General features: G+C 44.8%; 1 protein-coding gene across 3 annotated transcripts in view; it reads right to left on the bottom strand.

Annotated features, from left to right (window-relative positions):
• The window catches only part of IQGAP1 (IQ motif containing GTPase activating protein 1), a 335028-nt gene that overhangs the window by 62578 nt on the left and 258811 nt on the right, over positions 1 to 13639 (bottom strand). For all 3 annotated transcript variants that reach the window (XM_075006488.1, XM_075006490.1, XM_075006489.1), the window contains 2 exons: positions 1762 to 1894; positions 1274 to 1376 (listed from right to left, as the gene is read on the bottom strand). In XM_075006488.1, the coding sequence (XP_074862589.1) occupies positions 1274 to 1376; positions 1762 to 1894 (236 nt within the window). The remainder of the gene's footprint in view (positions 1 to 1273; positions 1377 to 1761; positions 1895 to 13639) is intronic.

Below are 13639 nucleotides of genomic sequence, written 5' to 3'. Positions count from 1 at the left end.
CATTTATAGCTACAGAGGACCAAAAAAAAAATCTGCAATAAAAACCGACAAATCAAGTACATAGGACTAAAGTAGGTGGCAGAGGGATGGGGGATGTTAAGTGTTCTGCCTGAGATAATTACAAGCATCAAAGGAAGGGAGGCAGCCCTTGTAATGCATGAGGTAATTGCTGTCTCTATTCATACCTTGTGTTAATGTGTCAAATTTGAATATGAATTCCAATTCACAACTTTCTCACTGTAATCTGTTTTTAAATTCTTTTCATTCCAAGGCACAAATTCTCAGGTCTTTAACAGAATGGCCCACTACACTGAAATGTTCACTGACCAGCTTATGTGTATTGAGTTTCTTGTTGTCTGCTCTGTGTCCACTTATTCTTTGGTGAAGGTTTTGCCCAGTCTGTCCAGCTGTCCTGCCAGCTGCTCACTCCCTGCTCCCACCAATGAGGGCCAGCAGGAAAAGTAAGCCCCCTCTTCAGCTGTGTTCTGCGATCTCCCAAGCACTGGCTTTGGGCTCAAGCTCCACCAGCTACCTCAAGCTACCTCTTTTTTGTAAGTTATGTTCAGATTTAATTCCTTAAGCCATCCTCAGCTGGGCTTCCTTCTAAGCTTCTAAGAATTTGATATAAAGAGAGAGGAACATATTTTGTTTAAAGTTTCATTGCTGCTGAGAATCCAGTACAGTAAGGAGCAGTGTAAGTTACAAAATTAGCACAATTACTATCAACTTCCTCCTATTTAGTGCCAAGGTCTGAGAAATGATTCCATGGAGCCAATCAGTAAAAGAGGAACTTTATAACTTTTTGCTGATCTCTCTTCCTTGAATGAACTACAACTAGAAGCCAAGCTTTTCAGATGAGAAAGTGGCATTCAGAAATCCGATTTATCCACTACCTCCCTAAGTCGCCTGTGGACTCCACTGCCACTGTTACTCAGGGAGAGCAACGCTTCACTTCCAGGAAACCACCACTTGCTTCTGGGGCCATTCGGGGGTGGGGTGGGCTGGGGCTGCTAATTGCAGGGATAAAAAGTGGAGTCAGATGTAAAAAGTTTGATCACCCCTCTATTAGAGGAAAGGATTCACCACAGTGCCTCTCAGATTCACAGAATAACAGAGGTGGAAAGTCCTAGGGGATAACCTAGCCTAGCACATTGTAGGCTGCTGTTCTTTGTACAGCACCAATTCCCTCCCAAAACATTATTCTTTTACAGTCATTTTTTATACCACACATGAAGCTATTATATCTCCCTCATATAAAAGAAGAGCAGCTCACCTATTAGGGATTCAATAGTGGGAACTTCCCCCAGGTCATCCAGCAGCTCATGAATTGGATCATTATGCTCAGGCGCAATTGCATCTTGATGATCTAAGAGTAGCTACATCGATACAAACATAAATAATAAATTATTTGTTCTTCCTGTGTTTAGTTTCTCTCAATCTAAGAATTACATTATTTAGGCTGATTTTATTTTGCAAGAAAGCCTCTCAATTAATACAATTTCAAGTGAAGATACTAGCAGGCAAATATTTAGCACCATCACATAAGACAAGAGTATCAAATGATTCGTAAGAAAAATATATTAAAAAAAGCCACAAGCAGACAGACTACTGACCTCAACACTGACAGTTCAGAAGATAGTCCCCTTTTTAAAAATAATATCTTCAAGCTTTGCATTAGTTAAATGACTCACAGGAAACCAATCAGTAAGAGATTGTTCAGAATTGCCATTCTGCAAGGAAAAAATGTGACTGTATACTTACAGTGTGTGTATTGATGATTTCTCCAATGGAAATATAGATAACTGGTTTAGTGAGAGTCACCAAGTCAGAATATTCATCAACATTAAATTTATCCTGTAGTTCTGGAACCTCACAGGCAGCCTGGAAAAACCGTCTTCCGACAAAAAAGGAAAAAAAAAATCAGCACAATCCTGCCAATCACAAGCACTGATATAACCAAGTTGTTGACCCTCTGTGATATCCTCAAGCAAACAAATGTTCTTTGCAACCTTAGTATAGTAAGACGGGGTTACTTACATATAAATGGAGGTTCTTTGAGATGTGTGGTCCCTTTCTGTATTACACTGAGGAATGTATGCATTCACGCTATGTGTTTGCAGCTGGAGAATTTTAAAATAGTGTCCCCTGATATATGCATGTGTTCTGACTCACCTTGTGCTTTTCTCTGAAGCAATGAAGGACACCAAATCTCCAATTCCTTCTCCAATTGCATACTAGACATATCCATAGCAGAGGGGAAGGAGAGAGAGGAGTGGAATGCAGTTAGGGAACCACACATTTCAAAGCACATGCACTTGAACGTAAGTAAGCACTTCTTCTTTGCATGATGGTCTGTATTGTATTCTTGTGAGGGGGAGAGTATAAGGATGAAGATGCAAGAGTCAGGCAGATGACTGCTAGTCAAAGGAGGCATCTGCTGCCTAGTCCTGTACTAAAGCATGCATTGCAAATATGTACACAGAACTTCCATGTGGCCACTTTACATATGTTCAGGAGCAGCACATCCTGAAAGGAAGCTGTGGTTTTAATGTGGACTCTTGTGGAATGTGCCTGCATCCAGTGGCAGAGACAGGCAAGCCACATTATGTAATTCGGGGAAGGAAGATCAAGGAATATGGAGAGCAAGTGGTGTTTCTTTCATCTTCCCTGTTGAAGGAAGGGGTCAAGGTAGAGCTCGTCAAATCATGGAAGTAAACGTGGTTGCGCAGGTGGTGTCAGACAGAGGGATTTGATTTCTTTGACCATGGGACACTGTTTCAAGAGCAAGAATTGCTAGGAAGTGATGAGATCCACCTAACAAACAGAGGCAATAGGATCTTTGCAGGCAGGCTTACAAACCTAGTGAGAACGGCATTAAACTAGGTTTGTCAGGGGACAGGGACACAAGCCCTGAGGTAAGCAGGGATGGAAGAAGGAACAACAAAGGAGGAACACCTGATCAAAAGAAGAGCATGGGCCAATCAGCTTATTATCTAAGGTGTATGTACACAAATGCAAGAAGCCTGGGAAACAAAACAGGAAGGATTAGAGGCCCTGGCACATTCAAAGTAGTATGAGGTGATTGGAATAATGGAGACATGGTGGGATGACTCATATAACTGGAGCACAGTCATGGAAGGGTATAAACTGTCCAGGAAGGACAGGCAGGGTAGAAAAGAAGGTGCAGTTGCAATTTATGAGAGAGAGCAATATGATTGCTCAGAGCTCCAGTATATGGAGGGAGAAGAGACAGTTGAGTGTTGTTGGGTTAAGCTTAGAGGTGAAAGCAGTAGAGGTGATGTTGTAGTTGGTGCCTGCTATAGACCACCAGATCAGGGCTATGACATAGATGAGGATTTCTTCAGACAACTTAGAGAAGCTTCCAAATCACAGGTGCTGGCTCTCCTTGGAGACTTTAATTACCCAGACATTTGTTGGGAGAGCAACACAGCAGTACACAGATAATCCAGGAAGTTTTTGAAGCATGTTGGGGATAACTTCTTGGTACAAGTACTGAAGGAACCGACCAGGAGCTGTGCACAACTTGACCTGCTGCTCACAAACAGGGAAGAAATAGTAGGAGAAATAGAAGCGGGTGGCAACCTGGGCTGCAGTGACCATGAGATGGTAGATTTCAGGATTCTGACAAAAGGAAGAAAGATGAGCAGTAAAATAAAGACCCTTGATTTCAGAAGAGCAGACTTCAACTCCCCGAGGAATTGAGGGACAGGATCCCCTGGGAAGCTAATATGAAGGGGAAAGGAGATCAGCACAACTGGCAGTATTTTAAAGAGGTCCTAAGTAAAGGCACAGGAACAAACCATCCTGAGGAGCAGTAAGAAAAGCAAATATGGCAGGCAATCAGCTTGACTTACAAAAATAAATGATACATGTAAGAATGGAAATTTAGACAGATAACTAAAGATAAGTATAAATATATGGAGAATAGCAGGGGGTAATCAGGAAAGTGTAAGCACAACTGGAACTGCAGCTAGCAACAAATGTGAAGGGCAACAAGAACGGATTGTTAACAGGTATGTTAACAATAAGAGGGTTATCAGGGAGGGTGTGAGGCCGTTACTGGATGAGGGAGGTAATCTGGTGACAGATGATGTGGGAAAGGCTGAAGTACTCAATGCTTTTTTTTGGCTCTGTCTTCACAGACAAGGCCAGTTCCCAGACTACGGCACTAGGCAATGCAGTATGGGAAAGGGGTGGGCAGCCCTCGGTTGTGAAAAAAACGGGTTAAGTGCTATTTAGAAAAGCTAGATGCACACAAATCCATGGGTCCAGATTTAATGCATCCAAGGATACTGAGGGAATTGTTATATATCATTGCAGAGCCGTTGACTATTATCTTTGAAAACATGGAGATTGGGGGAGGTCCCAGATGATTGAAAAAAGGCAAATGTACTGCCCATCTTTAAAAAAGGCAAATGTACTGCCCATCTTTAAAAGGAAAGGAGGACAATCAGGGAACTATGGACCAGTCAGACTCACCTCAGTCCCTGGAAAAATCATGAAGGCAACCCTCAAGGAATCCATTTTGGAGAACTTGGAAGAGGGGAAAGTGATCAATAAGAGGCAACATGGATTCATCAAGGGCAAGTCATGCCTGACCAATCTGATTAATGAGGTAACAGGCTCTGTGGACATGGGGAAATCAATGGATGTGATATACCTTGACTTTAGCGAAGCTTTTGATACAGTCTCCCACAACATTTTTGCCCATAAGTTAAGCAAGTATGGATCGGATACATGGACTATAAGATGGACAGAAAACTGGCTGGACGGACAGGCCCAATGGGTAGAGGTCAACGGCTCAGTGTCTGGTTGGTGGTCAGTTTCAAGTGGAGTGCCCCAACACTCGTTTCTGAGGCCGGTGCTGTTCAACATCTTTATTAATGACCTGCATGAGGGGATGGATTGCACCCTCAGCAAATTTCCAGCTGACACTAAGCTGTGGGGAAAGATAGATATATCGGATGGTAGGGATAGGGTCCAAAGTGACCTAGACAAATTGGAGGATTGGGACAAAAGAAATTTGATAAGGTCCAACAAGGAGAAGTGCAGAGTCCTGCACTTGGGATAGAAGAAACCCAAGCACTGGTACAGGCTGGGGACCGACTGGCTAAGTAGCTGTACAGCAGAATAGTACCTGAGGATTACAGTTGATGAGAGGGTGGATATGAGTCAACAGTGTGCCCTGGTAGCCAAGAAGGCTAATGGCATATTGGGGAGCATTAGGAGAAGCATTCCCAGCAGATCTACAGAAGTTATTATTCCCTTCTACTCGACACTGGTGAGGCCACATCTGGAGTATTGTGTCCAGTTTTGGATCCCCCAGGATAGAAAGGATGTGGATGTGCTGGAGCAGGTTCAGCAGAGGGCAATGAAAATGATTAAGGGGCGGGCAGACATGACCTATACGGGTAGGCTGAGAAATTCAGCCTTATTTAGTTTGCAGAAGAGAAGACTAAGGGGCAATTTGATAGCAGTCTTCAACTTCCTGATAGGGGGTTCTAAAGAGGATGGAGAGAGAGACTGTTCTCAGTGGTGACAGATGGAAGAACCAGGAGCAATGTTCTGAAGTTACAGTGGGAGAAGTATAATTTGGATATTAGGAAAAACTATTGCACCAAGAGGGCAATGAAGGAATGGAATGCACTGCCAAGAGAGGTGGTGGAAGCTCCATCCCTAGAGGTTTTTAAGTCCCGGCTTGAAATAGCAGCAGACTCGCAGACTGCAACAGGTAAAAAGCATAGGAAAGAGCCCTTGGCCAGCCCCCAAGAGGACCAAAACTGATGGCACTTTCTGTTTTGCTTGGTGGCAAACAGGTTCACAAGGGCAAAACCCCATCTCCAGAAGATTGCAGAGGCAACCTTCAGATGGAGTGACACTCATAGTGAGAAGTCCCTGCTGAGGTCATCTGCCAGGACATTCCCAATTCCTAGTAGGCAACTGGTCTCCAGACTGGTGTTGAAACTAAGGTGAAATCCCAGAGAAGGAGCACTTTTTGGCACAGAGTTGATGAGTGCACTCCTCTTTGCCTTTTGAGGCAGAATATTGAGACCTTATTGTTTGGAAGACCTCGCAGGCCAGACAAACCTCTCTGTACTCTTTCATGTTCAGCTAGAGCCTAGCTTTCTCTAGAGTTCACAACTGTTATGTCCAGTGATCTCCAAGGTGTGTGTCTCCACTGAGATCCAAGGTGTCTGACACTAGCTTGAGAGAGGGTGCAAGGGTGTTGAACTGGACTCCCCCCATAAACTTTTCTGGAGTGGTCCACCCCTACAGGGTAGTAAGTACTATTGGGAAGATAGTGACAACCTTGCCCAAGTGGTCCTTGGACTTGGAGTAACCCAACGCCAGCCACTGCTGGTGTGGCCACAAGCAGAGTCAGGCATGGCAGACGGTGGAGGTATATGCTGCCATATGGCACAATAGGTGCAGGGAGATCAAGGCCATGGTCAGAGGAACCTAGACATGTCTGCTATGAGGCTTGCCAGGGTTTGGAACCTATCTAGAATGCAGGAATGCCCTCATGCAAGTCAAGTACAACCTTGATGAAGTCTATCGTTTGATCCAGTACTAATGTGGAGTTTTCATCCTTAACTAAAAATCAAAAGGATTAGCAGCTGTCTACAAGGACCACTATGTTGCACTGGGCCTGAGTCCAGGAGCTGTCCTTGACCAGTCAGTCATTGAGGAAAGAGTAAATCTAGACAAGTTTGTGCTTGAGGTAGGCTGCCACTACTGCCACTCACTTGGTGAGCACTTCTGGCACCATAGGCAAGCCAAAGAGGAGGGTTGTAAACTAGTACTGCACAGGCCCCAAAAGAAATTGAGGAAAACATCTGTGACCTGGAAAGATTACCACATGGAAGTCTGTGTCCTTCAGATGGAGCACAGCTTACTAGTATCCCAAATCCAAAGTGGGGATGATGGAAGCTAAGATGACTAGGCAGAACCCGAGTTTCTGGCAAGGTGTGGGGGCCAGAACATTTTCTTGGCAGGGGTGGGAATGTAAAACCCAAGGAACTTAAGGGTCCTGCAGGAGTCCTTAAACCCATGTAATTATACGTCTGTCTGTTCTGAAAATAGGGCATGGCCATTGAAGGGAAGGTCCTGCATAGATTGCTGAGCTTTTGCTTACAAAACAACCAGAACTTCCACACTTCAAGATGGCTGATGTCCTTATCATAGAATCAGAGGATCCTAGGGCTGGAAGGGACCTTAGGCGGTCATCTAGTCCAGCCCCCTGTCTAAAGTAGGATCAACCCTAACTAAACCATCCCAGCCAGGACTTTGTCAAGCCAGGACTTAAAAACCTCTAGGGATGGAGATTCCACCAACTCTCTAGATAGAGCATTCCAGTGCTTCACCACCCTCCTGGTGAAATAGTTTTTCCTCATATTTAACCTACACCTCTCCTTCTGTAACTTTAGACCATCGCTCCTTGTTCTTATGTGTACCGTAGCAAGCCTAAATAGCAATGTATCTTTTAGTGGAAACTTTGTATCACCCTGTATTACCCTATACCTTTTTAACAGATCACAGACTTTTGTATTACTCTTTAGATTTGTTATTTTATACCACTGTGTACCTTTGTATTGCCCTTTAATATTGGTTATTTTATATTCATAGACACTTTGCACCAGATTCCATATTGTATTTAAAACTCCATTTTAACTTTGTAATTAGCCTGTAAACCTTGTGTTGTCTGTGTGAGAGTGGGTGTGTGCGTGAGAGCCACCTGGAAGTGTGAATGTAGATGCTTAAGAGAGTTACCCTCTGGAGCCAGCTTGTCTGGACAACAACGACTTGTTGGCTGAAGAACAATGAGAACTGGACTCTATAGCAGTGACCCACCCAGAGAGGAAGATTAAGTCCCATCTGTAGGTAATGAGTCACACAGAAACCTGGAACAGTAGGAAAGGATCAAACCCATCTACCATTGACTGGTGACTCTTAATGCCTGGGGCAGTGGGACAGAACCAGGACTATGGACTAACAGCAATAAAAGATGTGTGCACCAATACAGGGTAGGGTTCCTCTTCTTGTCTTGTCAATATCAGTGCACTGAACAGAACCTGACTCCAAACTCACCTCTAATCCATCTGGCCAATGGATCAGAGTGAGGAACCTTTGGTAACTATAAGCAACCACAAGACAAAGAGAGAGAGAGAGAGAGTGTGTGTGTGTGTGCACGTGCGTGCATGCGTGCGCGCCTCTGAGTAAACCACGTATATTATATGCATATAATATATAGGTACTGTATTCTCAATTAACACAGAGTTCTTGCCTTATCGCTCTAAAAAGAGCCCGTGTGCTTCTTACAAGCATAACAATACTATTGAGTTCTCTGCATCGATGGCACCCCTTATCCGACATGCTTAGGGTGCCACTCTAAAGCTTGTCAGAGTCACTCCTCTGTGGAGAATCAGAGATGAAGACACAAAATTATGACTCGGAGCATGCTGTGGTGAGAAGGAATGGGTCATGTGGTCAGTCCACCCCACCCTTTTATCACTTCAGATGAATGAGCGAGCCAAGGCACATGCACAAACCAATGGACTCTACTTTCAAATTCTCCAGCTCTGGGAGCATGGTGTGCAGGCATAAACCCTTCAGTGGAACACAAGGGGGAAAATAAGCTGAAGAAGAAGAAGGTATATGAATGCTTATGGGTCAACTATATCACATGAAGTGAAGGTACATAGGATGTACTCACAGGTCTTCCCCAATATCTGACAGATGCTACCATGCATTTCTAGTGGCCTTGTTTATACATCCAACAGAGAGAAGGAGATTCTAAGGTCATAAAACTGGAAAAAGACAGAAGCTGTCTGGCTGTATCAGATATTTTTAATTACTATTGCCATAAAGGGGTGTAGATGTGACCCCTATACTTCAGTTGTCTAACACTTCCCATGATAAAAAATGGCAACCCTTTCTTTAAGAGCTCTAATATCACCATAGTTTTAGTGACTCTTTGAAATTTGACAAAGGACAGTTCTGGGGCCAGGGAGGTGCCTTAAATTGACCCTGTAAATTTGTTCACATTAGGCAGAGTTATAAATTGGCGAAGATCACCATGGCTCATTTGTATTTCACTGTACTGCTTGATTTTGGCTTGTGCTAAAACTACTGAAGATTCCATCAGTACACTTCACACAGTGCCTCACTTCAGCAGTCCACACACAGAATGGAACCTCTGAATGGGACACTGAAAAAAAAATATTCAATCACCATTTTCCTTTCCTTCATTCTTTTCCTCTCCTACCTTTTTGTCTACAGAAAGGTGTATTGTTCTGGGAGCCAAGAGATCAAAAGTTCCAGACTGACTTTTTCTGATCAGCATTAATTCTTTGTAAAATTTAATTATTTTATATATGTGCAAGGCCCCATACATACACAGATTACTAGAAGTTAGAACAGAACCCAAATCTCTAATATGCTAGTCTCAACTCCCATCCATTTAGCCACACTGTTTCCAGATATCTAATCTCGTCTATGCGGTCCGTAAAATGGGGCTACTTGTGCACAGGATCTGCCTCTAATGGCCCGTTCACATATGATAATGGACAGTTCCGGCAGCCAGCGAATGCAGTGTGCTCTGAACAGCAAGAGCTAGTCTGTGGTGTGATGCTACAAGTTAAGGGATCCAAGTGGATGATGCCCAATGGGCATGACCTTAATAGTTATATCCAACAGAATCTGTGTTTGCCCGTTACCTCTAAAAACATCCACCTATTATATTACATACATTAAAAACTTAGTAAGGTTATAAAATCAAATACTCAAAAGTTGGAAAAAGGGAGGTTACTCACTCTGTGCAGTTTTTCAAGATGTTGTCTCTGTGGGTGCTCCACCTTTAGGTGCACCACAGCTGCTGTGCCTACTGGTTGGAGATTTATTGGCAGCAGTGCCCCTCCATCCCCCATCCTTTCCCCCCCGGCTGGCCTGGGTGCAGGGCACAGGTACTAGACACTGGAAGAATCTACTGCACATGCATGGCCAGCCGCTTCCTCAGTTCTTCTCTGATCCAGAATCAAAATAAGGAATCCAAATAGCGGGGAGGAGGGTGGGTGGTGGAGCACCCACAGGGACAGCATCTCAAAGAACTCCAGTTACTGCATAGGGACAGTAACCTTCCATTCTTCTTCGAAGGTACCGTTGGTGCTCCACCTTTAGGTGTCTACAAAGCAGTGTTATTGCTTAGAGGTGTGATCTTCAGATGGTGTAAATTGGCTGATGATAGTACAGATTATCTGAAAGCAGTGTGTGTGTGTCAACAAAGGTTTGTATAGAGTAATGCTGAGTGAACGTGTGATCAGATGCACATGTAGCTGTTCTACAAATGCTATCAGTGGACATGCCTTGAAGAAAGGCTGTAGACGTGGACATTGCCTATGTGGAACAGGCATGAACGCCTGCCAGGGGTTCTTTGTTGAACTTGTTGTAAGGAAGTCTTATACAGAATAATATCCACTTGGACAGCCTTTGTTTGGAGATACGCATGCCACGAGATCTTTCAGCCATGGAGATGAAGAGTTGGATTGTCTTGTGGAATGGCTGTATTCTCTGTAGGTAAAAGGCCAAGGCCCAGCAGACATCAAGAGTATGCAGGGCTCTGTCCCTGTCATCAGTGAGGTTTAAGGAAAAAGACTGGTAAGTACACTGGCTCATTGCAGTGGAAAGCAGTAAGTATTTTAGGGAGGAATTTAGGGGTGGATGCAGAAGGTTACTTTGTCCTTGTAAAAGGTTGTATACAGGTGCTTTGAAATAAGTGCACTGAGCTCTCCCACTCTTCGTGCTGAGGTAATCGCCACAAGGAAAGCCACCTTCATGGACAAGTGGAGTAAGGAGCACATGGCTAGTGGCTCGAAGGGTTTGCCTGTTAAGGCCTTGATGACCAGGTTGAGGTCCCATGCAGGTGTCAGTCCTTTAAATTAGGGGAATGTGTTATGGAGGCCCTTGAGTAGCTACTTGACAGAAGGGTGGGCGAAGACTGAATGGTCTTGGATAGGTGGATGGAAAGCTGGTGTAGCTGCCAGGTGAACCTTGATAAGTGCTGATGGACAGGTTTGCCTGCTGAAGGTGAATCAAGTAAGTATGGGTGGAATCCCAGCATGCGGGGGATCATGTTTTGGAGATGCACCAGGTGACGAAGCATTGCCATTTCTGTGAATAGGTCTTCCTTGTTGTAGGTCATCTACTGTTTTCAAGGACTGTTTAGACCTCTGGTGGACAATGGAACTCTGTGTCTGTCAGCCAACCAAAAACCACGCATGGCAGTGAAGGCTGTCAATGAATGGGTGGCGAATGGACCTGTTCTGCTGGGTTAACCGTGAAGGAATGGGTAGAAGGTGATATGGGGGAATGTTTGGATAGCTGTAGAAGCCCAAAGAGCCAAGTCTGTCTGGACCCTCTGGGGGCTAGTAAAATGATGGGAGCTGTTTAGTTTGTTCTGTTTTATCTTGATAACAGCCCTTTGGGATGAGAGGAATTGGTAGGAATGCATACGCTACAGGTGCATTCCATATGATGCTGAATGCAACTCCCAGCAAATCGCAGACTAATCCATATCTGTAGTAGAAGTGGAAGCAACATGTGTTCACACATGTGGCAAACAGATCCTCTGTAGGGAATCCCCATCTGTGAAAAAGGTGGTAGACAGTCAATCTGTTGATTTTCCACTCATGATCAAGGGCAAAAATGCAGCTGAGATCATCTGCAAGTTGATTGTCTCTGCCTGGTTTATAAGCTTCTACAAGATGGATATGTTGAGGGATACACCACCCCCACAGCTGCACTGCTTCTTGACAGAGCTGTTGCAAGCGTACTCCACCCTGTTTGTTGATGTAGTGCATTGCTGTTGTATTGTCCATCATTATGTGGACTGTGTTTTTGGTTATCTCTGTGGAGAAGTGTATGCAAGCATACCAAACTGCAGTGAGCTCTAGGAGGTTGATGTGCTTGAGTTGTTCCATCTGTTGATCATGTGCCCTGAACCACTTGCCCCTGTAGACAGGCACCCTGGCTAGTAGTGAAGTACCCAGTGTCATTGTGATGGTTGGGGAAGCTCTTTGAAAGGGAACTCTTTTGCATACATTTTGTGGTTGCATCCACCAACGAGGGAGTCTCTTACCGTTTCGTTCAGCGGATGGACATGAGGCCTGAATACTGAGCTGAACCAAATTGGTCTCACACGGATACGTGCATGAGGTACGACAGAGATTGCTGCTGCCACATGACCAAGAAGATGTAGACATTGCCTGGCAGATGTGCTGGGGCTGACCTGCAGCATGAGGACGAAGTCTTGGATCGCCTGTAGTTTGTGTTGAGAGTGAGACTGTGGCTGTCTGGCAATTCAAGAGTGCCCCTATGAATCTGAGTGTGCAAGTTGGCATAAGGGTACACTTTGGGAAGTTTATGCATGGGCCCAACAGGGTTCTGGACAAATCTGTCCAGAGCGGCCCCTTACTAAACAATCATCTAGGTAAGGAAAGATGGTTACTACCTTTGTCCTTAGATGTGCAGCGACCACTGCTAGAACCCTTGAGAAAATCCTTGGTGCTGTCCACAGACCGAAGGGTATCACCCTGTATTGGAAGTGTCGTTTCACTATCATAAATCTTAGGAATCAGCTGTCAAGGTTGATTTGGTAGCAGAGGTTGAGGTAATGGCTGGGGAAGGGGCTGCTGATGGAAGGCTGACCACGGATCACAGTTTGCCCAATTGGGCACTTACTGTTTTTGCCACTGCTGTAACAATTTAGGTGTAGATGATTTGTGTACTGTTCTCTGAGATAAAATATTGTTGTCCAAGTCAGAGAACCTTGCTGACATGGAGGCTGGAGATGCTGACAGAGAGAACGTCGAGCTGGGCAAGGAGCCGTTGGTGCCAAATAAAAGTGTGTCTGTTATCAAGGCAACTGTAAGCTCCCCACCTGCAGTATAGTAAGGTATGAATGAGGGAGGAAGCATCAGCACTGGAGGCCCCTGCACTATTGGTGCTGGCAGAACATAAGACACTGGAGCCGTGTTTGGCACTTTGGCGTGCTTCTCTGAGGCCAGCTTCTCAGTGGGTGGGGGAGCACTAACAGCTGACAGTGTGTAGAAGCCGGCACCTGCTTTTTTCTGCCGGCTTTCTCCTCCATGCTAGAGCAGTGGCTTTATAAAAGGAGCCCAATCACTTTTTCAGTTGAGAAGGGGAGTGCCCTCTCCTTGTGCTCCCCCCACCCCAGGCTCTTAGATGGAGCAATATTAGCTGCCCCCTTTGAAGTAGTAAGGGCAGCAGCGCGGTGATTTGATGTAGTTGCCTTGTTTGTCCTGGAGCCTGACCCTGATGAAGTATGCAACTTCTTCCTGGCTGAAGGGGATTTTCCAATACCTCTATGGACTGTGTCTGAGGGGAACAGTAGTGCAAGAATCCATAGTTTAAGCTTCTTACAGTATAAGAAATCGTTGGTGTCATTCTGCTGTCCCAGGCAGTGACACAGGAAGAGTGGCCATCTGCCACAGAGACAGACAGGCCACAAGTTAAACATTTCTTGAAACCCAGAGAACTGGGCATGCCGAGATGAAATTGCCTAATCTGAGCTCCGCTGTTGAGTAGAGCCATTGAAAGCAGC

The sequence above is a fragment of the Carettochelys insculpta genome, chromosome 12, assembly GCF_033958435.1.
Source record: "Carettochelys insculpta isolate YL-2023 chromosome 12, ASM3395843v1, whole genome shotgun sequence".
Lineage (NCBI taxonomy): Eukaryota > Metazoa > Chordata > Testudines > Carettochelyidae > Carettochelys > Carettochelys insculpta.
This window is presented reverse-complemented; position numbering and strand designations above follow the sequence as displayed.